The 24,102-nt window shown below is 45.1% G+C and overlaps 1 protein-coding gene across 1 annotated transcript in view; it reads right to left on the minus strand.

The window, feature by feature from the left end:
• Window positions 1-24,102, minus strand: part of FER (FER tyrosine kinase) — a 294,362-nt gene that overhangs the window by 63,540 nt on the left and 206,720 nt on the right. The window contains exons 17-18 of the mRNA XM_068247417.1: window positions 20,225-20,319; window positions 5,536-5,659 (exon numbers count right to left, since the gene is read on the minus strand). Coding sequence (XP_068103518.1) covers window positions 5,536-5,659; window positions 20,225-20,319 — 219 coding nt within the window. The remainder of the gene's footprint in view (window positions 1-5,535; window positions 5,660-20,224; window positions 20,320-24,102) is intronic.

Below are 24,102 nucleotides of genomic sequence, written 5' to 3' on the forward strand. Positions count from 1 at the left end.
TCCAGCCATATATATATATATAAAGGATGAAAACAGGGTCGGCCCGTGCATCTGGTGAGCGCCCTGTGTATCTGTGTTGGTGGAAGCACTTGGGTGACACTGTCGGATAAGGGGTGTACTGGTGGCAATATAAAGTTCACTGCTAAAACAGTATCACACTATTGCTGTTTTTTTCTGTTCATCCTTTATATACCGTATATATGGCTGGATCCCTGAGGAGCCTGGTGAAGTGACTATAGGAATCCTGCTGGCAAGGCCAAAAATGCGGACTGCTGATCTGAAAGGATTGGCCGATTGATTTGGTGAGCGTATAGTGTTACTACTGTGTAAGGGCCTGGAGATCACTTGGTGAAGCGGGCTATAATGAAGAAAATGTGCTGATGAACTGTGTATGGACTCTTTGGGTACAGCATTAGGCTGATTTGAAAAGGACATTGAATACAGGCATTAGTGTTCTGTAGCTCTATGTTATTTGTTGAGCGCTCTGCTTTTTGTATTGTTTTATCTATTTTGAGTGTCACATACACTTTCATGCAGTAAGCGAACCAGAGAGTTACTAGATAAAATAAGTGAGGAAGTCTAGTGAGGAGCGCTGGGTTACTAATTTCATTTTAATTTTGTACATATCGCTCTTTTGTTACAAGATGCTGTAACTATGAAGACTGGTTCCCTGCACAGACTCACAGAGACTTCGGCTCCCTGCACAGACTCACAGTGACTTCGGCTCCCTGCACAGACTCACAGTGACTTCGGCTCCCTGCACAGACTCACAGAGACTCCGGTTCCCTGCACAGACGACTCACAGAGACTCCGGTTCCCTGCACAGACTGACAGAGACTTCGGTTCTCTGCACAGACGACTCACAGAGACTCCGGTTCCCTGCACAGACAACTCACAGAGACTCCGGTTCCCTGCACAGACGACTCACAGAGACTCCGGTTCCCTGCACAGACAACTCACAGAGACTTTGGTTCCCTGCACAGACGACTCACAGAGACTCCAGTTCCCTGCAAAGACGACTCACAGAGACTCCGGTTCCCTGCACAGACGACTCACAGAGACTCCGGTTCCCTGCAACTTTGGTTCCCTGCACAGACGACTCACAGAGACTCCAGTTCCCTGCACAGACGACTCACAGAGACTCCGGTTCCCTGCACAGACGACTCACAGAGACTCCAGTTCCCTGCACAGACGACTCACAGAGACTCCGGTTCCCTGCACAGACGACTCACAGAGACTCCGGTTCCCTGCAACTTTGGTTCCCTGCACAGACGACTCACAGAGACTCCGGTTCCCTGCACAGACGACTCACAGAGACTCCAGTTCCCTGCACAGACGACTCACAGAGACTCCGGTTCCCTGCACAGATGACTCACAGAGACTCCGGTTCCCTGCACAGACTGACAGAGACTTCGGTTCTCTGCACAGACGACTCACAGAGACTCCGGTTCCCTGCACAGACAACTCACAGAGACTCCGGTTCCCTGCACAGACGACTCACAGAGACTCCGGTTCCCTGCACAGACGACTCACAGAGACTTTGGTTCCCTGCACAGACGACTCACAGAGACTCCAGTTCCCTGCACAGACGACTCACAGAGACTCCGGTTCCCTGCACAGACGACTCACAGAGACTCCGGTTCCCTGCACAGACGACTCACAGAGACTCCGGTTCCCTGCAACTTTGGTTCCCTGCACAGACGACTCACAGAGACTCCGGTTCCCTGCACAGACGACTCACAGAGACTCCAGTTCCCTGCACAGACGACTCACAGAGACTCCGGTTCCCTGCACAGACGACTCACAGAGACTCCAGTTCCCTGCACAGACGACTCACAGAGACTCCGGTTCCCTGCACAGACGACTCACAGAGACTCCGGTTCCCTGCAACTTTGGTTCCCTGCACAGACGACTCACAGAGACTCCGGTTCCCTGCACAGACGACTCACAGAGACTCCAGTTCCCTGCACAGACGACTCACAGAGACTCCGGTTCCCTGCACAGACGACTCACAGAGACTCCGGTTCCCTGCAACTTTGGTTCCCTGCACAGACGACTCACAGAGACTCCGGTTCCCTGCACAGACGACTCACAGAGACTCCGGTTCCCTGCACAGACAACTCACAGAGACTTTGGTTCCCTGCACAGACGACTCACAGAGACTTTGGTTCCCTGCACAGACGACTCACAGAGACTCCAGTTCCCTGCACAGACGACTCACAGAGACTCCGGTTCCCTGCACAGACTGACAGAGACTTCGGTTCTCTGCACAGACGACTCACAGAGACTCCGGTTCCCTGCACAGACAACTCACAGAGACTCCGGTTCCCTGCACAGACGACTCACAGAGACTCCGGTTCCCTGCACAGACAACTCACAGAGACTTTGGTTCCCTGCACAGACGACTCACAGAGACTCCAGTTCCCTGCACAGACGACTCACAGAGACTCCGGTTCCCTGCACAGACGACTCACAGAGACTCCGGTTCCCTGCAACTTTGGTTCCCTGCACAGACGACTCACAGAGACTCCGGTTCCCTGCACAGACGACTCACAGAGACTCCGGTTCCCTGCACAGACAACTCACAGAGACTTTGGTTCCCTGCACAGATGACTCACAGAGACTCCAGTTCCCTGCACAGACGACTCACAGAGACTCCGGTTCCCTGCACAGACGACTCACAGAGACTCCGGTTCCCTGCAACTTTGGTTCCCTGCACAGACGACTCACAGAGACTCCGGTTCCCTGCACAGACGACTCACAGAGACTCCAGTTCCCTGCACAGACGACTCACAGAGACTCCGGTTCCCTGCACAGACGACTCACAGAGACTCCAGTTCCCTGCACAGACGACTCACAGAGACTCCGGTTCCCTGCACAGACGACTCACAGAGACTCCGGTTCCCTGCAACTTTGGTTTCCTGCACAGACGACTCACAGAGACTCCGGTTCCCTGCACAGACGACTCACAGAGACTCCAGTTCCCTGCACAGACGACTCACAGAGACTCCGGTTCCCTGCACAGACGACTCACAGAGACTCCGGTTCCCTGCAACTTTGGTTCCCTGCACAGACGACTCACAGAGACTCCGGATCCCTGCACAGACGACTCACAGAGACTCCGGTTCCCTGCACAGACAACTCACAGAGACTTCGGTTCCCTGCACAGACGACTCACAGAGACTTTGGTTCCCTGCACAGACGACTCACAGAGACTCCAGTTCCCTGCACAGACGACTCACAGAGACTCCGGTTCCCTGCACAGACTGACAGAGACTTCGGTTCTCTGCACAGACGACTCACAGAGACTCCGGTTCCCTGCACAGACAACTCACAGAGACTCCGGTTCCCTGCACAGACTGACAGAGACTCCGGTTCCCTGCACAGACAACTCACAGAGACTTTGGTTCCCTGCACAGACGACTCACAGAGACTCCAGTTCCCTGCACAGACGACTCACAGAGACTCCGGTTCCCTGCACAGACGACTCACAGAGACTCCGGTTCCCTGCAACTTTGGTTCCCTGCACAGACGACTCACAGAGACTCCGGTTCCCTGCACAGACGACTCACAGAGACTCCAGTTCCCTGCACAGACGACTCACAGAGACTCCGGTTCCCTGCACAGACGACTCACAGAGACTCCAGTTCCCTGCACAGACGACTCACAGAGACTCCGGTTCCCTGCACAGACGACTCACAGAGACTCCGGTTCCCTGCAACTTTGGTTCCCTGCACAGACGACTCACAGAGACTCCGGTTCCCTGCACAGACGACTCCAGTTCCCTGCACAGACGACTCACAGAGACTCCGGTTCCCTGCACAGACGACTCACAGAGACTCCGGTTCCCTGCACAGACTGACAGAGACTTCGGTTCTCTGCACAGACGACTCACAGAGACTCCGGTTCCCTGCACAGACAACTCACAGAGACTCCGGTTCCCTGCACAGACGACTCACAGAGACTCCGGTTCCCTGCACAGACAACTCACAGAGACTTTGGTTCCCTGCACAGACGACTCACAGAGACTCCAGTTCCCTGCACAGACGACTCACAGAGACTCCGGTTCCCTGCACAGACGACTCACAGAGACTCCGGTTCCCTGCAACTTTGGTTCCCTGCACAGACGACTCACAGAGACTCCGGTTCCCTGCACAGACGACTCACAGAGACTCCGGTTCCCTGCACAGACGACTCACAGAGACTCCGGTTCCCTGCACAGACGACTCACAGAGACTCCAGTTCCCTGCACAGACGACTCACAGAGACTCCGGTTCCCTGCACAGACGACTCACAGAGACTCCGGTTCCCTGCAACTTTGGTTCCCTGCACAGACGACTCACAGAGACTCCGGTTCCCTGCACAGACGACTCACAGAGACTCCAGTTCCCTGCACAGACGACTCACAGAGACTCCGGTTCCCTGCACAGACGACTCACAGAGACTCCGGTTCCCTGCAACTTTGGTTCCCTGCACAGACGACTCACAGAGACTCCGGTTCCCTGCACAGACGACTCACAGAGACTCCGGTTCCCTGCACAGACAACTCACAGAGACTTCGGTTCCCTGCACAGACGACTCACAGAGACTTTGGTTCCCTGCACAGACGACTCACAGAGATTCCAGTTCCCTGCACAGACGACTCACAGAGACTCCGGTTCCCTGCACAGACTCACAGAGACTCCGGTTCCCTGCACAGACGTCTCACAGAGACTACGGTTCTCTGCACAGACGACTCACAGAGACTCCAGTTCCCTGCACAGACGACTCACAGAGACTCCGGTTCCCTGCACAGACGACTCACGGAGACTTTGGTTCCCTGCACAGAGGACTCACAGAGACTTCAGTTCCCTGCACAGACTCACAGAGACTTCGGTTTCCTGCACAGACGACTCACAGAGACTCCGGTTCCCTGCACAGACGACTCACAGAGTCGACTTTGGTTCCCTGCACAGAGGACTCACAGAGACTTCAGTTCCCTGCACAGACTCACAGAGACTTCGGTTCCCTGCACAGACTTACAGAGACTTCGGTTCCCTACACAGACTCACAGAGACTTTGGCTCCCTGCACAGACTCACAGAGACTTTGGCTCCCTGCACAGACTCACAGAGACTTCGGCTCCCTGCACAGACTCACACTTAGGCTCCCTGCACAGACTTTCGGCTCCCTGCACTTTGCATTGTTAAGACCTCTCCAGAGGTGTCGGTACATTGTTAAGACCTCACCAGAGGTGTTGGTACATTGTTACGACCTCACCAGAGGTGTCAGTAATTATCGTCTGACTTGGTGAAGGCTTTATGAATTGACATTTGCTGACAATGTACTACACAAACTACAATATGTTTAGACCTATGTGGATTTCACAACTCAAAAACATTCAAGTAAGTTGACCGCCATCTATCCAAAAACATCTTAACCAAGTGTGAACAGTTGTAAGTAATATTTAACTACAAACAAATCAAATGATATATCATACACACATAAATAGAAACACGCTACACAAGCATGTTATTCTTTATAATAAAAGTCCTACCTGTGTATACAATTTTTGGATTCCAGGTATGCCATGCCAGAAGCAGCATCTACGGCAAATTTCACTAGCTGTTTAGTTTTCATATCATCCTTCTTCTTCCTTAAAAATGATAGGAAATCACCACCTAGATAAAAAGACAGATGGACAATCAGAATCCATAAAAGCAGCACTTTAACAAGTCTCTCATTAGCACTTAGACTGACAGTAGCAATGTGCACATTTAATCACGTCTGGAATAATTTTATATTAGGATAAATTAGATCAAGTATTTGTCACTAATTATTTTTGAAAAATACAGTCAGTTCCAAGCTGTACATTATACATTAGCCTCAGAAAATCAGTTGTGTAAAGCTGAGATATTCAATGCTATTATTAAAGAAATAATCATACAGAAAGCTACACCAGGGGTGAGTTTCAAATTTGCCCAGACATGATGTGGAGAATTAGTTTGGTGGTTCCTTGGACGCTGCATGGTGTTAGGTCTGTTTCACACAATATAAGAAATATAGCGAAAATCAAACACCTTATCCCAGCTGAAGACCTACCTACCCAGGTTCATGTATTTGTATCCTCCCGCCTAGACTACTGCAACGCCCTGTTCATTGGCTCTACAGATAAGGTTCTGCGCCCCTTACAGCTAGTACAGAATGCTGCAGCCAGACTCCTAGCCAATGCCCCCCGCAGCTCACACATCACCCCAGTACTGCAAACTCTTCACTGGTTGCCAATAAAATGGAGAATCAATTTTAAGATCTGCCTGCTGACATTCAAGGCTCTACACCACATGGGACCCAAATACATAGCGGATCCATAGGAACTTTATGCCCCTCCACGCACCCTCCGCTCTGCCAACAAGATGAAGCTGGTTATTCCCAGGATACACTTAACATTTGGTGCTCGGGCCTTTTCCTATGCAGCCCTTACTCTATGGAATTCACTTCCACAATCAGTACGAGAGGCTCCTTCTCTGGAAAGCTTTAAAAAAAAAGGCTAAAAACTCTCCTCTTTTTCCGAGCCTTGGAGACTGCATAATGCAGGGTCACAGCGCTTTGAGTCCCCAGGGAGAAAAGCACTATAGAAATATTATTGCTATTGCTAAATCTACATATTTCTGGTCCAGTCCTGTCCTGTCCGTTTTGCATCAGTTTTCTATCAGTTTTACTGAATGGACTGAAAATGTACACCTTTTATGTGTGAACACACCCACAGATACACAAACAAAACAGATACAAAACCGACAGGACTGGACCGGAAATATACACCTTTTATATGTAAACCAAGCCATAGAAACACATACAAAGCCGATTCTGACTGTGAAAAAGACAGGACACCTTTTATGTGTGAACCAAGCCTCTGGAGAGGGAGTGTGAGGTTGTGTATGGCTTGCACTTCAACCTCTTCCCTGTGGGAAGAAGGTTTGGCCCAGGGATAGGTGCAACACAGGAACAACTCAAGCTTAACCCTTTCCACTCGTATGTCCCGCATAGCGGGACATTGCGAATTTCCTGTTGCACTCGTATGTCCCGCTATGCGGGACATAATTTCAGCGGCGGTTTGTAGGCACATCTGCGGGGGGCAAAGTCCGATCTCTCTTTCCTTGTATGGTGGGCATGTAAGAGTACATGCCCACACAGGTGGTACCCCCTGCCCCAAACTGGAAGTGCGCGATCAGTGCTACCAGGAAGTGACAGATGCATTGAAAGTTCCTTGCATTTTCCTTGCAGATTATTTGCTGATTCCTTTGCAGATTTCTTGCAGATTGCTTGCAAAGGTGCATTAAGGAGCAATGGCATCCTATGCAATGGACATGGAGGAGTGTCTAAATAGTAGCCAGCATTTCATTGCTCTAATTCCCAATCGAAATACCAAAGATTGCATCGTGTGTAGTGACATGAAGACACCAGGTGGCAGGCATAAAACCACCTATTATTGTGAAACTTGCTCACGCAAGCCAGGATTACACCCAGAAAATTGCTGTAAAATTTACCATACCTTGGCTTTCTTCTCTGCTACCAGCCAATAGATGATGCCAAACTGTCCAAATAAGGTACTAGATTAAATGTTTTAATGTGTTCTTTAAAATAAGATATACCATGTTACTATGTTCTGTTCCATGTTAAAATGGGAGAGAGAGTAAAAGGGAGCGTGCATTTCTGTAAAAAAAAAAACAAAAAAAAAAAAAACTGAGCAGAAACGAGTCCCTTTAGGGAAAAACTCTGAGTGGAAAGGGTTAAAGAGAATCTGTACTGTGAAAATCTTACATAAATAAACGTACCAGCCCGTTTGTTGTCTTCTCCTAGCCCCCTCTGTGACATTTTCGCTGCTCCCCGCTGCTTTCTTAGTAATAAAATCACTGTTTTATTCATTGTTTTTGTTAACAATAAAGATGGCCGCCAAACAGGAAATACATCATCAGTGCAGGTGCCTGTTTGCAGAGGCTCCTCTCAAACTTGGTTTGATTGCTGGAATGTTAAGCCCTGTCTACATGGGGAGATGTGGAGGCGATCCAGCAGCTCGATTAGCCGTCGGATCGCCTCTTTCGCATCCCCGCTGCATCCCCGCTCGCGCGGCGTATTCGATCCCTCGCTCGTCCCCGCCCGGCGCCGCTTATCTTCCACTCGATTCTCTGCCATTGTCCCCTCATGGGGAATGAGCAGGGAATCGGGGGCGCACAAATCGGGCCTGTCGGAACTTATCAATCGAGTCGCATCAGCGGCTCGATTGATAAGGAACATCGCCACCTCATCTACGCGTGTAGATGAGGCTTTACACCACTTGTTGCCTTAGCTGCTTGTCTGAGCTCTGAACTGATCTTTCTGCACTCACAGCTGTTCACAAGGTCACAGCTCATGAGCCTGCAGACGCTAGCTGTAAGCAAAGACCTTGTCTGACTCATACACACAGCACACACACACAGAGCCAGGAGGGGGCGTGGAGGATGTGCGTATAACTTCTCCCTATCACAGCAGAGCAGTGCATTCCTCTCTGCCTCGACAAGGCTTGACAAAGGAAAGAAGATTAGATTTATTACAGAGACAGTGCAACTAGAAAAGGCTGCAGCAAGCCAGACCACATTAGAACAGGTGTAGGAACTTATAGGATAGAAGAAACAAGGCTGCAAATTTGGTTACAGTCTCTTTAACCACTTAAGGACCGCAGGAATTTTCAATGATCTGTGCTTGGTGGGCTCTTCAGCCCCCAGCACAGATTGTGTGGCAGGCAGGGCGATCAGACTCCCCCTCCCCTTTTCCCCACTAGGGGAATGTCCTGCTGGGGGGTCTGATTGCCGCCACTCACTTTCGCCTAGCGGGGGCTCCTCAAAGCCCCCCTCCACAGCGCTATTCCCCCTCCCTCTCCTGCCCAAGATAGGCGGTACAGGACAGCGATCCGTCCTGTACCGCCTCAGATAGGCTTCAGCCTATCAGATGCAGCGATCCCCGGCCAATCAGAGGCTGGGGATCGCCGATCTCCTTTACGGCACTGCTGCGACAGCAGCGCCGTGCGATGTAAACACCGGGGATGTCTTCCTTGGGTGTTTACATTTAGCCTGCGAGTTGGATCGGAGGCTCGCAGGCTGTTCACAGAGACTCCTTCTGTGAACTGACAGGAAACACCACTGCGACCAGCCGCCGCCTATCGGCGTTAGCTGGTCGTTAAGTGGTTAAGCTAACACAAGAATACAATACAATAATACAATACAATAACATTTGTAAAGCGCTTTTCTCCCATAGGACTCAAAGCGCATAGCTGTGTCTCAGATTAATACAGGGTTTCAGGCTGGGTTGTGTTACAGAGGAGATAGTCAGATGTTCATGAATGCCAGACTGAAAAGGTAGGTTTTCAGTTTAGACTTAAATGTTTCCAGGGATGGGGCTGTCCTGATTGGGTGTGGCAGGGAGTTCCAAAGTGAAGGGGCAGCATGACAAAAGGCTCTGTCTCCAAAGGTTTTGAGGTGGACTCTGGGGGTGACCAAGGTGTTACGTCCTTTTGATCTAAGATTGTGGGGGGTGTGATGTAGTTGCAACAAGTCCTTCAGGTATCCAGGGCCCAGATTGTGCAAGGATTTGAATGTCAGTAAGCCAATCTTAAACAGAACAGAAAGAAGATAACAGGCAGTGCACTGTGAGCAACTCATGCAAATAAGTATGAGGGGAATACTAGAGAGTTCAACATTAACCTCCCTGGCGTTCAATTTCCCAGGATTTCTGTGCAAAAAGTGAGCCAATTAATTTTCATAACTTTTTTCTCCTGTAACTTGCCAAAATGTATCAAGCAAGGGTCTAGTATACAGTGCAGGAGAGTATTGACGTGTATGCATGTCAATATTATTCACAGCATGTTTTGTATTGAGGTGTATAACCGTTAATACTGCTAGGGAGGTTCCATTTTAGGCAAAAAACACTACACCTGTTCGTCAGTCCCTACCCTTTGAAAATACTGCCTTTTTATAGCCTCCCACAGACAGTGTAAATCAGATTCTTTGGTTTAAGACTCCTCTCAGTCTCCATCTATGTTAAGAGCAAGTGGAGTCCTGCTATGATCTCATTTCTCTGCCCTCCCTCTGTTGGTTGTCTCTCTTTTCATTAAAGGACTTCCAAGGCAAAATCTATGTTTTACTCACCTGGTGCTTCTTCCAGCCCCGTGCAGCAGTCGAAGTTCCTCTCCTTAGCCCTGGTCCTCCTCGGTGTCCCTGCTGGCCGCTCGCAATGATGGCGACTCGCCAGCGGGGTCGACTCTTCTGCGCCTGCCCGCGCCTCCATGTCATCTGGTGCATGCTGCACCTGCCAACAACTACTGCGCAGACGCATTAGGTGCCAGATGACGTGGACGCATGGGCACGAGGACCTGGGCAGACGCAGAAGAGCCAACCCAGTTGGTGGGTCGCCATCATTGCAGGTGGCCAGCGGGGACACCAAAGAGGACCGTGGCTACGGAGAGGAACTTAGACCGCTGCTCAGGGGTGGAAGAAGCCCCATGTGAGTAAAACATAGATTTTTAATTTCACAGCGGAAGTCCTTCAATCTGTTATGCACATGTATAAAACTAAAAATCCCACAACCCAGTGAGCCACCTCACTTCCAGCAACCGCAGTGCTGTGCAAAGCAAAGAAGCAGAATTGCATATGGAAATAAATGTATTTGTGTGGGATAAAGTAAGAGGAAAGTATACATTAGGTATTTTACATGTACAGTATTTAAAAATTACCAAGTTTCAAACCACTATTTCACCAATGAGGGTTTTTTCCCCTATGTACAAGAGCAATTTTAACCTATCAGCGCTCCTCCCTTTCATTCGCCAATAACTTTATCACTACTACTAATAGCAACAAAATGATGTACTGTATATCTTGTTGTTTTCACCACCTATTAGGCTTTCTTTGGGTGGTACATACTACAGTAATTAAACCCCACATATTTGCCCATTTGTCCCAGTTATTACACCGTTTAAATTATGTCCTTATCACAATGTATGGGGAAAAATTTTTATTTGGAAACTAAGGTGTATTTTTTTCAGTTTTGAGTCCACCACTAGATCTCCCCCTACTTTATTCCTCCTGTGTACTGTTCAATGTGCTTTGTGTATGCTTTACTTTCACTTTTGTCAATAACCACCGGCATCTGATCACAGGCACTTTGATCAGTGAATGGGAAGTTTTCCCATTCATTAGTCAGCATATTAATGGGCAGTGATGAGAACACTCACAGGAGCGCACGTGGATACATGGTGGGAGTTTGCGGCAAGAGACATATCTACGTCCCTAGAACTTTAGATGAAGTCCTGTAGTGTGTAGATATAATGCCTCTGGCGTCATAAGTAGTTAAATAAAGGAAGGAAAGGGGGTAAAAAAATATTAACTATTTAATAGAGTCTGAAGCCTAAAAACATACCTCGTTTTACTAGGCAGTCCTGTTCAGCAATAAGACCATAGCTGAAACGCTGCATTCCTGCAGCAGAACGATCAATTAATACCCCCGAGGCAAAATTCAGGGCTCTTTCTGGTTAGAGGCAGAGCTTTGTGCAGTAGCTCTGCCTGTCTCGTCAATCACCGCCTCCTCCCGCCCCTCTGTCTTCTTCTACTGAGAGGGGCAAGGAGAGACGGAGATTCGCAGAGATTGGTGTGACTGGAGGCAGAGTTACAGCTCTGCCTTCCCCGGGCAGCAAAATCCACGACCTGGAAAGTCGTGGAATTTTGCCCCGGGATTTCAGGGGTATTAATCATTCAGCCACGGGGACGCGGCGTTTCAGCTATGGCCTTATTGATTAACAGGACTGCCTAGTAAAACGGGTTTTTTTAAGGCTTCAGACTCTTAATAATTGGACTTTGATGGGTGTTTGCAGACTACACTTATCCACTTATCTACACGGACTACAATTATCCATTAGTACTCTGTAATTATTACTCTGTGTTTTATAACCCTCCAACATCTTTCTCTCATAGCCACTTTTACATTTTTTTTTCCACAACCTGTGATACAGTTGGCTCTTCTGCCATATCAGACTAGATGGACTAGCCTTTGTTTCCTAAGCACATCAATGACCATGGTGTTGTCAGCAATTCACTGGTTGTCCTTCCCTTGACCACCTTTATTAGGCAGTAAAAACTGCATACCAGGAATAACCCATAAGACCTGACGATTTGGAAATGCTACCACCCAGTTCTGTAGCCATTGCAATAGTCACTCCGACCACCACATTTCTGCCAAATATATCTTATACCTTGACAGGTGCCACAGTGGCAAAATAATCAAGGCTATTCATTTTACCCTTCAGTGGTTGAAATGCTTTCACTGATCAATCTAAATTCATACAACCCACATAATACCAAGTTATACAAATACATACGCCTAGTTTCCTTCTTTAGTAACGGTGCATAAATCATAATGATTGGATCTAGGTTAGACACTTATTTTCCCACAGTGTTAACATGGGGTTGAACAAGCATGTGTTCTAGAAATATGAATTCAGATTTTGTTAGCAATGTAAAACTAGCTACTTGTGTTTCACAATAAACCGGATAATGCGGGGTTATTAAACAGATTTAAGAGCAGAGCAACGGAGTCCCCAAAGCCTTGGCATATTAAGTTGGAGTGTTTGTGAGAAGGATTTGCATTTTAATTGCTATCATCTACACTTTTCATCCATTGTGCCAGCATTAGATTGTAGTCTTCTGAAGGAATAGGCTCTCCTCAGGTGATGACCTTAATGGGTTTCTCTCCTTAATGACAGCTCCTGGTATGTTACACCTGCTTATCCTTAAGCTACCGCTAAGCTGTAACGTTTGCCGGTTTTACAAATGTCAGCTATATATTTTATCTCAAGGCAGGCTGTTGTGTGAGAAAACTTTAAATGAGTTCAGTAACCTAGTTCTCATTGTTTACAAAGCAGATCATAATGAAAAGCCTACAAAATAAACAGCAAAAGCCTTGCATTAATAATAATGTGGCTCCAAGACAATCGGGTCACCAGAAAAATCACCGGATCCCTACATTTCCCAAAATGTGACATTTTTGTGGCATCATTTGACATCTGGTCATGTTACCTGGTGGCGAAAAAATAAATAAAAATGACTTCTTATGTCTGAGCATGGCCACACTCAGATGTGACTCTGTAGGGGGCTGCTTTGTCTCCGTGCAAAGCGCTATATAGCAGGTGGCCAGTGCGACAGCACAACTGACAACCAGTGAATTCACCAATTTAGCGGCTACTGAGAAAAGTCTGATCAGACATGTTGGGAAATCTTTATATGAGAGGGGTGGAGTAGGAGAGGCATAAAACTTGATGGCCCAACAGTGTATCCAGTAGTACAGTGCTGCCGGATTGATTGATCAATGCATGATAGAGTTTTGTTAGGATCTATTGAAATTGAGTTTCCTTTAAAAGATGGGAATCAATCAAATTCCAATCGGATAAGGATTGAACAGCTTGGCATATCATGCCATAATTAACCTGTGTATGGCTAGCTTAAAGTAAACCTGAGGTGAGAGACACATGGAGGCTGACATTTACTTCCTTTTATACAATGCACATTGCCTGGCTGTCCTGCTGATCCTCTGTCTATAATAATTTTAGCACTAGACCCACTAGCACAAGAATGGAGATTAGATGTCTCTGACTGAAGTCTGACAAGGTTAGCCACATGCTAGGTTTCAGGTGTGTGATTCAGAAACTACTGAGCAGGACACAAAGATGAACAGGACTGTCAGGCAGAACCAGGAATCTTTTTTGCCTGCTATTGGTGTAAGTTTGGGCGCCGCCTTAGAGGCCAATTGTATTTATCCCCAAGGGGGGATACATTTTGATGCGCAGGGATGATTAAGGTTAGCGGGGGGGGGCTGGCTAACCTTTACATCGTAGCTAATTTTTGCTTGTTGTTATCAGGTTCTACCTAATTCATCCCAAAATAAATGCAAAGTTCCCACAAGTTTCAATTTGGGGACATTGAAGTTGATTCACAAAACATTTCTCAGGAATTATCCGTCGTTACAACTTTTCATTGCCTTCCAAGCAAAAAGAATCACGCAAAGTAGTTCCTGTGTATCTTATCTTCAGTATTACTTTACTTTTTTTAATCTTAAGATTGTTTTTTTTATATATATTTTTTTTTTTATAGATTAGGTAAAAAACATAAGGGGCAATGTGTAATTCACTTTTCCTCCTACAAGATATTTTCACACCTTATCAATAAAATGCAATTTACAGGGGTTTTGTGGCCCTTTTTTAAAATGCAATTTAAATGAAGAGATATGTTCCTTTCATAAGTACTAATCTTTTTTCCCCTGTCTCATGTAGAAACAGCTGTGCTCTCTATCTCCTGCTCCTTTCTAATTATTCGTCTAGTTAGACGAATATTGTGCTGCAGGAAGAGGCAGACAGTCTAGCAGCTGTTCCTCCCTGCTATCTGCCTCCCCCTCCTACAAATCATCTGATGAGTCATCCCTCACCTTTCTGCAAGCTCCAGACAGCAGGGGGAGGGAGATCTGCCTCTTGAGACTTCAGCTCAGCTCTTGTGCACAGCAGTACAGGAAGAATGTGTACTGACCTGGAGCACTTTACATTGCAACCATCTTGCCCAAAGGTTTAAAAATTATATTTTATTATTTATTGGGAGCAGCGAAAATAGGAGAAATGAAGAGGGGGAATAATGGTGAAAACAGTAATATGTTTATTTTAATGTGCTGTAAATTCAACACAGGTCTTTAAGCCAACAGCAACCGAGAAAATGTTTTATAGTTCTTTTTCACTCACTTTTTAGTACTTCTTCAGCTGCAGAGTGCAAAAAGTTATTTTAGATGAAAAATGATCTCCACTGTGAAAATGTGAATTGAATAAAGGCCAAGGAGAGATAACTCATAAGAAAAGATTTTTGAACCAACCACATTATGAGCTGCAGCCAAATGCAACTCATCATGGGCAGAGAAATTGCATCTTGCAGATTTAACTCAGTACAGGTTTCCTTTATTATTATTATTTATTGTATTTATAAAGCGCCAACATATTACGCAGCGCTGGACATTAATTTAGGTTACAGACAATATTTAGGGGTGACAAACAGCAATATGACAATACAGGAATACAAGAAAACCAGATCACACAGCACAGTATGAGTACAAGGTAATGCTTAGTCAGTCACTGGATGGAGCATAGAGATTAGACAAGTTAGGTTCACTCAAATGCATAGCATGGGTGCACAGTAATAGAGTTGCATGATCAGGTAGGACACAAAAGGAGGAGGACCCTGCCCAAAGGCTTACAATCTAGAGGGAGAGGTAGGTACACGAGAGGTAGGGGACCAGAGTTCAGCTGTGGGTTAAGAGCAATTGTGAGGGGTGGTAGGCCAGAGTGAAAAGGTGAGTTTTGAGGGCCTTCTTGAAGGTGTTGAAGGAGGGGGCTGCCCTAATGGGTGGAGGTAGGGCGTTCCATAGTGTTGGAGCGGCTCTTGAAAAGTCTTGGAGGCGTGCATGGGACTGGGTGATGCGGGGGATAGTCGGGCAAAGTTCATTGGAGGAGCGGAGTGAGCGGCTTGGTGTGTATCTCTGAGTAAGATCAGAAATGTAGGTTGGACAGGTTTTGTGAACGGATTTGTAGGTCAGACACAATATTTTGAATCTGATTCTGGACTGGATAGGAAGCCAGTGGAGGGATTCACGGAGGGGAGCCGCCCTGGTGGAGCGATGGGAGTAGTGGATAATTCTGGCTGCCGCATTCATGATGGACTGCAGTGGGGCTATTCGGGTTATAGGGAGGTCAGGAAAGAGCGAATCTTACAGATGTTACGAAGGTGGAAGTTGCAGGACTTTGTGAGGTTTTGGATGTGGGGAGTGAAGGAGAGTGTGGAGTCCTTTAACTATAATGCGTTATTTCATTAAAATGCAAGTTAAACATGTTGGTTTATGTAGATGACAAGTACTTGAAACGTGCAGGAATACAATGGCTATTTATTATTTCCCTTCAGCACTTCAGTTGGCAAATTACCTATTCATGCTAAATCTCAGCAAGCAGCAGGTCTCTGCTTAAGACTGCATGCATTAAATATTGTTTTGTACTGAAAAAAAAAAAACTGTTCATAAAACACCTCAAAAGAATAAAGTTCTAATTAATTTGCTAGGGAAAATGGATAAAACAGCCATTAAAATCCATATTGCACGGTATTATAAAATCCTTTCTTAGCACTATGGTTTCCAATTATATTGTATTTAGCTGCTCTATGTTTTCATGTACTTCTAGATGAAAGTCATAAGCAGCAAGAAAATGTCTTACAGACTCAATTTCCCACAAATGACTTTTGCAAGAGAATGTTCTCATCTTTTTAGTATTGATTTATTGGCGTTCCAGCTTTATTGTTGGATGAAATAGTATATGCTACTGAGCAAGACTGTCTTCATAAAAATACAGATCACACAAGCATGATAAAGACAAAAAGAAGAGCCCGGGTCACATATTATTAAACTGAGCTCTACGGTATAGCACCAAAATTATTTAGGAAAAAAAGTGATGTTTGTCATAAAGAAGAAGTATTCACATAAAAGTATTCACAATCAGCGGGAAGGGACGCGGGCGGGGAGGGGCAACATAGAGGAGGCGGGGGAGCGGCGGAGAGTGACAATGTACATGTAAACAGCCTGCTGGCGACACACTGCGTGTCGCTAGCATGGTGGCTTACTTTGGGGGGCACAGCAGAGTGCAGGGAGGGCCTGGGAGGAGATAATATAGCAACAGAGGCTGGCCATTATATGCAGCCTCTGTGTGCTAATAGGATTTGTAAAACCCACCTCGGGTTCTCTTTAATTCTGAGTGGGGACAGGTCTGATCTCCTCACCTGCATTTACAGTGGTTGCCTAGGAGGTAACCCTGGTTTGTGAGCATCTCTTTCTCACAATATTCACCCATTTCCAGTACATACTACACTATATCAGGCTCTCGGTGTTCCTTTTGTAGTGCTCAATAATCAATTTAGTGTGAACCTTTTTTAAATATAAGGTGCTATAGGTACTATTGGCTATACACAAAAAATACTCTCCTGCTCCCCCATAATTGTAACATTGTTAAATCCTGACACCCCTAGTAGCCAAAGTTCAGTTGTATTATAGCTGAAGTGTGATGTACCATGCCCTAGGTACCTAGTTGGTGTGAAATCGGTTAAATGTTCATGGCGCCAATATTATACAGATAGCGCCAACAATAACGATAATTATATTGGCTTTATACTTAATAACTATAGCATTTAAAAAAAGTGTTTAATTTGGAGAGATAGGTTGACTGCACTCCTTCCCACATTCCCCCACATAGGGAGGGCCTGGAGGGAGATAGTATAGCAACAGAGGCTGGGCATTATATGCAGAACCAGCCTCTGTGCGCTAATAGGATTTGTAAAACCCACCTCGGGTTCTCTTTACTGCTGGGTACACACGGTGCATTCCCGCACTCGATTCCCTGCTGGATTTCCGGACGCTCGATTATCTCCGACATGTCCGGTTCGCGGTTTGATGGATCGGTAGGTCGATTTGGCATACTTTACATGAGAATCATCGAAACGCGATCGGAAATGCTCGGAAATAATCGAGCGGCCGGGAATCGAGTGGGGCATCGAGTGCGGGAACGCACCGTGTGTAACCAGCATTAGAAGTCGCTCTCTGTAGATTGGAAAAAAGGGGGTATATCACCCTTCCACCAGGGGTGGACACAATTCTTTCAGATAGAAAACAGAGGCGCCAGAAGGCCACTATAAAACAGTATGTTGTCAGCGATGCACCAGAGGCGCTTGGTGCATCACTGACAACATACTGTTTTATACCCTTGTTTATTGCCTCATGAAGCAGGTTATACCTGCAAAACGCATTGCAACACTTTTGGGAGTAGATCAATGAATGTATGTCATTTTGAAATTGACTGTTATTGTGTCTGATTATAGGAGAGTAAGTCCACCGCTGCCTTCCAAGCATTTTTAAGTATTTTAGTTTATTTTATCCTTCTGGTGCCTCTGTTTTCTATCTACAATGATTATTGAGCACGCTAGAGATACTCATTAAAGCAAACCTGAAGTGAAAATAAACTTATGATATAATAATTGTATGTGTAGCACAGCTAAGAAATAGTACATTAGTAGCAAATAAACAAATTATCATATTGATTTCCAGTACAGGAAGCGTTGAAAAAAACTTCAGTCATCTATGCAAAAGAGCTTCTCTGACCTCTTTGACCCACTGAGTCCAATATATAGTCCTGTTTTCTGAATCACTTTAACAACAAAGAAACTGTGAGAGACAGTTTGAGATAAGGTTTTACTGCTGGACAGTTCACAGGGTCATTATTTCTGCTTTGTTGTATAGTTTAATGGACATAGGCCCATATGCAATTTCATTTTTCTCCTGAGTTTTCTCCTAGGGATAATTCTTCATCTTGTATTTAAAATCATTTTTCACCACTTTGCAACTGAATAAGTACCAAAAATATGTGAAAAAGGTGCTACCAAACTTATTTTGAGTTTATTCTTGCTTGCTGGTGTTTTAAAATGGATTCTATTTACAAGTTGTGAACATATCACCCAGGAGAAAACGCAGGTGAAAAAGATTATTGCATATGGGCCGTAGTGTGCTTTTAAAACGGCAACTGTGACAGAATGATACGTTATTAAAAAAAATTATATAACTAAAAATAAAAATGAGACTATTTTCTTTGCTACTAATGTTATATTCTTCAGGTACTGCAAATCATCCTACTGACTCATTACATCCATTACCAGTTATCACTACTGGAGGCACCATTCCAAAGCTGGGTAGAATGCTTTCCAAATTAACAAAGGACTCAACTGTATTTTTGCAGCAGTATGTAAAAAAAAAAAAAAAAAAAAAAAAAGGAAAAATACTGGGTATCTGAGGCCCTTTTCATTGCTCTGCATCCAAGCACTTCTAATCACCGAAGTAAATTGCTAAGCGACTTTGCATATATTTTGTAAATTCTCAAGTGTTTCAGTATCTTTCTGAAGAAAGCAAAAGTTAGTAAGAAAAATACATGAATAAATAAATAAAAGTCAAATTAACTTTCTGAAATGGCAATATTTCTTTCCTTAAAAAATTCCTACAGGAACTATTTCATAAATAACATTTGCAGAGCAAACTCTGAAGGGAATAACAACATTACTGTAATGTAGCATATCATCTCAGGGGCAATGCACAGTGACTATTATTACAGCTATGCAATCTGCCAGAAGCTTCTACAGCCTAGTAAGAGACAAATTAAAGGAAATAAGTCTCGTTTCTGTAAGATTAATGTGTACTGGATGTCTGTATAAGTGGGCAGCTCTGACTATTCCATCCTCGTTTGTTGTGGCATATTAGGCACTAAATGAAACATTAGATGGAAACCACACTGGACAGCTACATTGTAACATCAGCTTGGAAGAACACCCATGCACTCTCTGCTCAGATAAAACGGCTGTGCTAAGAGGAAGATGCACACCAGAAAACAGCTCACAAAACATCTAATGTACAGATACAAGGCACAACTGGGGGCTCTCTGGCTACCAAATCTGGGGGGTGGTTGGCTACCTATACTGGGGCACCCTCCAGCTACTTATACAGAGGGACACATCTGGCTGCCTGACAAGCTGCTGTTGGAAGGAGACCCGCCACCTGGGAAACTGCTGACAAAGGAGATCTGCCTTTGAGAAGCCGGAGAGGACATTTAGAGGTTACATATGTAAGGGGCAACATATAGATAGGCAATCTAACACAGCCTTCTAAAACAGACCAAATAATTGCTTATATAAAGGGTACAAAATATTTGACATTTGAGTGGTTCAAGAAAATCAAGAACCTTTTTAGAATTCATTTTTCAGAAAATGATTGTCCAATCTCAACCGAAAAGTAATTTCTGCACATGTCTTCTGACTTAGCCCTCCCTCATTTACGCAACAATAGTCAAATGGTGAAATTCTTCAGCTTAGCCACCTAATAATCTCGTGACATGAACAAATGGTTATCAGCTTCTTACGTGACTTCACTGCTAAACTGCTCATAATGGCTGCTTAATAACTGAGTGAATTTTGGATTTTCTTTCTGAAGCTTCTGGGTTTACTTGCCCTTCTGGTCAGACTCATTCAGTCCAGTGACTAGACCAAATAAGCATATATGATAAGCTGTGGCAAGCACTGCATGAAGGCATAAATACAGACTGTAATAAGCCAACTCACCTGGTACAAGTTCCATAACAATGTATATTGGTTGTCGCTGTGTGCACACTCCAATGAGTTTGACAATATTGACATGGTCATACTGCTTCAATATTCTGTACAAAGATAAGAAAACAGAACACGTATTTTACAATAATGTAGCCTTCAGTCACCATTCTGCAAAAAAAATGCTTCAGAACTAAAGGTTCCAATAGCTACAGAATAACCAGAATTGTGGGCAGACAACAGTGTAGCACACTGAACTAACTCCTTAAGGAGAACATATATTAACCTCCTTGCCGGTTTTCCCGACCTGAGCTCGGGGTAGAAAAAAGCAGCTGCTATCGGTGATCCCGACCTCAGGTCGGGGTAGGCATTGCAGAGCTTTACCTGTAGTTGTGGAGTCCCGCGCGCGATCTCGCTGCGCAGCGGGACTCCAGCCTCTCTCCCCGGCAGTGTGGGGTCTTTCCCTGGCCGCCGGGATCCCCCATGTCCCCGCTATTCTTCCGGGGACCCGGCAGCCAGTTGGAGCAGCGCAGCCGTGGTGGTGTCAGCAGAGCGGTGGTGGCAGCGTGACGTCATCGGGGGCGGGGCTAACATTGAAAACGAACTTCTCTATATTAGAGAAATATAGAGAAGTTCGTTTATATGTATATTAGCGCCATCTTGTGGGCAAAGAGAAAACTTCAGCCCAGGAGCCCAGGAAGGTAATTTTTTTTTTATTTTGCTGCAGATCTCCCTGCCAGAATGATTTTTTTCAGGTTTTAGGGTCTGAAAGAGTGAAAAAAAATTGCACCGCTTTTAGACCCTAAAATCTGGAAAGAATCAGACCGCCAAGGAGGTTAAGATACCTGGCCACTAGACTACATACTGACGTTACTGTTAACAGATTTGTCCAGTACTTTCTATGTACAAATCACAAAGAGTCTGACGTTCTGGATGCCTCAAATGCAGCTGGTCATAAATATTACAATATAGCTAGAAAAGTAGTCAACATCCAACTATCCTTTTACATATCAATATTTCCATTAACTTGAGTTCTTTCTTGGCTGAGAACTTGTGAGCATTATATACTTGAATATACAGCTTACAGGGAGTGCAGAATTATTAGGCAAGTTGTATGTTTGAGGAATAATTTTATTATTGAACAACAACCATGTTCTCAATGAACCCAAAAAAAACTCATCAATATCAAAGCTGAATATTTTTGAAAGTAGTTTTTAGTTTGTTTTTAGTTTTAGCTATTTTAGGGGGATATCTGTGTGTGCAGGTGACTATTACTGTGCATAATTATTAGGCAACTTAACAAAAAACAAATATATACCCATTTCAATTATTTATTTTTACCAGTGAAACCAATATAACATCTCAACATTCACAAATATACATTTCTGACATTCAAAAACAAAAACTAATCAGTGACCAATATAGCCACCTTTTTTTGCAAGGACACTCAAAAGCCTGCCATCCATGGATTCTGTCAGTGTTTTGATCTGTTCACCATCAACATTGCGTGCAGCAGCAACCACAGCCTCCCAGACACTGTTCAGAGAGGTGTACTGTTTTCCCTCCTTGTAAATCTCACATTTTATGATGGACCACAGGTTCTCAATGGGGTTCAGATCAGGTGAACAAGGAGGCCATGTCATTAGTTTTTCTTCTTTTATACCCTTACTTGCCAGCCACGCTGTGGAGTACTTGGATGCGTGTGATGGAGCATTGTCCTGCATGAAAATCATGTTTTTCTTGAAGGATGCAGACTTCTTCCTGTACCACTGCTTGAAGAAGGTGTCTTCCAGAAACTGGCAGTAGGACTGGGAGTTGAGCTTGACTTCATCCTCAACCCGAAAAGGCCCCAAAAGCTAATCTTTGATGATACCAGCCCAAACCAGTACTCCACCTCCACCTTGCTGGCGTCTGAGTCGGACTGGAGCTCTCTGCCCTTTACCAATCCAGCCACAGGCCCATCCATCTGGCCCATCAAGAATCACTCTCATTTCATCAGTACATAAAACCTTAGAAAAATATTTCTTGGCCCAGTCTTGACGTTTCAGCTCGTGTGTCTTGTTCTGTGGTGGTCGTCTTTCAGCCTTTCTTACCTTGGCCATGTCTCTGAGTATTGCACACCTTGTGCTTTTGGGCACTCCAGTGATGTTGCAGCTCTGAAATATGGCCAAACTGATGGCAAGTGGCATCTTGGCAGCTGCACGCTTGACATTTCTCAGTTCATGGGCAGTTATTTTGCGCCTTGGTTTTTCCACACGCTTCTTGCGACCCTGTTGACTATTTTTAATGAAACGCTTGATTGTTCGATGATCACGCTTCAGAAGCTTTGCAATTTTAAGAGCGCTGCATCCCTCTGCAAGATATCTCACTATTTTTGACTTTTCTGAGCCTGTCAAGTCCTTCTTTTGACCCATTTGGCCAAAGGAAAGGAAGTTGCCTAATAATTATGCACACCTGATATAGGGTGTTGATGTCATTAGAGCACACCCCTTCTCATTACAGAGATGCACATCACCTAATATGCTTAATTGGTAGTAGGCTTTCGAGCCTATACAGCTTGGAGTAAGACAACATGCATAAAGAGGATGATGTGGTCAAAATACTCATTTGCCTAATGTGTATATATATATAATTTTTGCCAGGAATAGTCTCATTTGAAATCTTGATTAGGATCATCGCAGAGTGAAGTTAACTTATTATCCCCCAAACATTGGACATGCAGCTCCCGGTACAACCCCGTCCCCCACTGACTGTCTGTAGTACACTAAGGTGTGCCCCTATCCCCCTGTGCAGACGACTGCTCTACCCCCGGTAGCCATTTCAGCGTGACATGCAAATTGGTTCATTCAGTTGCCAACAAGAAGAAATAATGAACATATATACTATACAGCTTTCTTTTGTTGTCAACTGTGTTTCCTTAACCAGATAAAACCTGTTACTCTTCATGAGAGCTGTAGCTGCATCCAACTTGCTATTAAACTGCTTCCTCTGCATACAGATAGCTCTGCTCTATTAACACTAAACAGTAAGCCCTCTGGAATGGGATGGTATAGCTGCAAATCCCAAATTCAAATCACTGTGCTTCTCTCTTCAGCTGCTGCCTTCTGCATTTGCCCCTCTCCTAAGCATCCTGTGAATACTCTTACCACTGCTTAGGTCTCTCTTAACTATCTGGTGACCCTGTGTTTTGACCTGTGTTTATCTGAGTCCCCATTGTCCACTGCGGATAACAAACAACAAAGAAATAGTGGCTGCAGGACCAGCAAAGGAAGGGGAGAGCTGCAGTCATGCGGGGGCTGGATGATGGACCAGTAGGGAAGTCTGCATTCAAGTGGGTGTGAATGCATGGGAATAGAGGTTGCCTTACATTTGCGTCAACCATTTTACTGGTTCTTATCAGGTATGAATGGCAGAGAACAGATTGAAAAGAGTTTGATTAACCTCCCTGGTGTTCTGGTTATTTCCAGATTTAGGGTCTAAAAGCCGTGCAATTTTTTCACGAGATTTTTGACCCTAAAAACAAAGAAAAATTACAACGGAGAGATCTGCAGCAGCTCCTGCATATAATACACCCAAGCATGCGATTTCCATGCTCTGAGCTGTGGATTTCCGTCCCGAGCCTGACTCGGGATTACTGCTAAGGAAGTTAATAATTACCGCTATTAAAAGCAAAGATAGTGGTCCTAATTGCTACTGTAGCCTCAATTAAGAGCCAATGCAGTGTTTACAGCAAAACTGGAGCAAAAATAAACTGATGAGATAATGAATTGTATGTGTAGTACAGCTAAAGATAGCACATTAGTAGCAAAGAAAAGAGTTTCATGTTGTTTTCCAGTACAGGAAGAGTTAAAAAAAACTTCATTTGTTATCTATGCAAAATAGGTTCTCTGAGG

Source organism: Hyperolius riggenbachi, chromosome 1, assembly GCF_040937935.1.
Source record: "Hyperolius riggenbachi isolate aHypRig1 chromosome 1, aHypRig1.pri, whole genome shotgun sequence".
NCBI classification, from domain to species: domain Eukaryota; kingdom Metazoa; phylum Chordata; class Amphibia; order Anura; family Hyperoliidae; genus Hyperolius; species Hyperolius riggenbachi.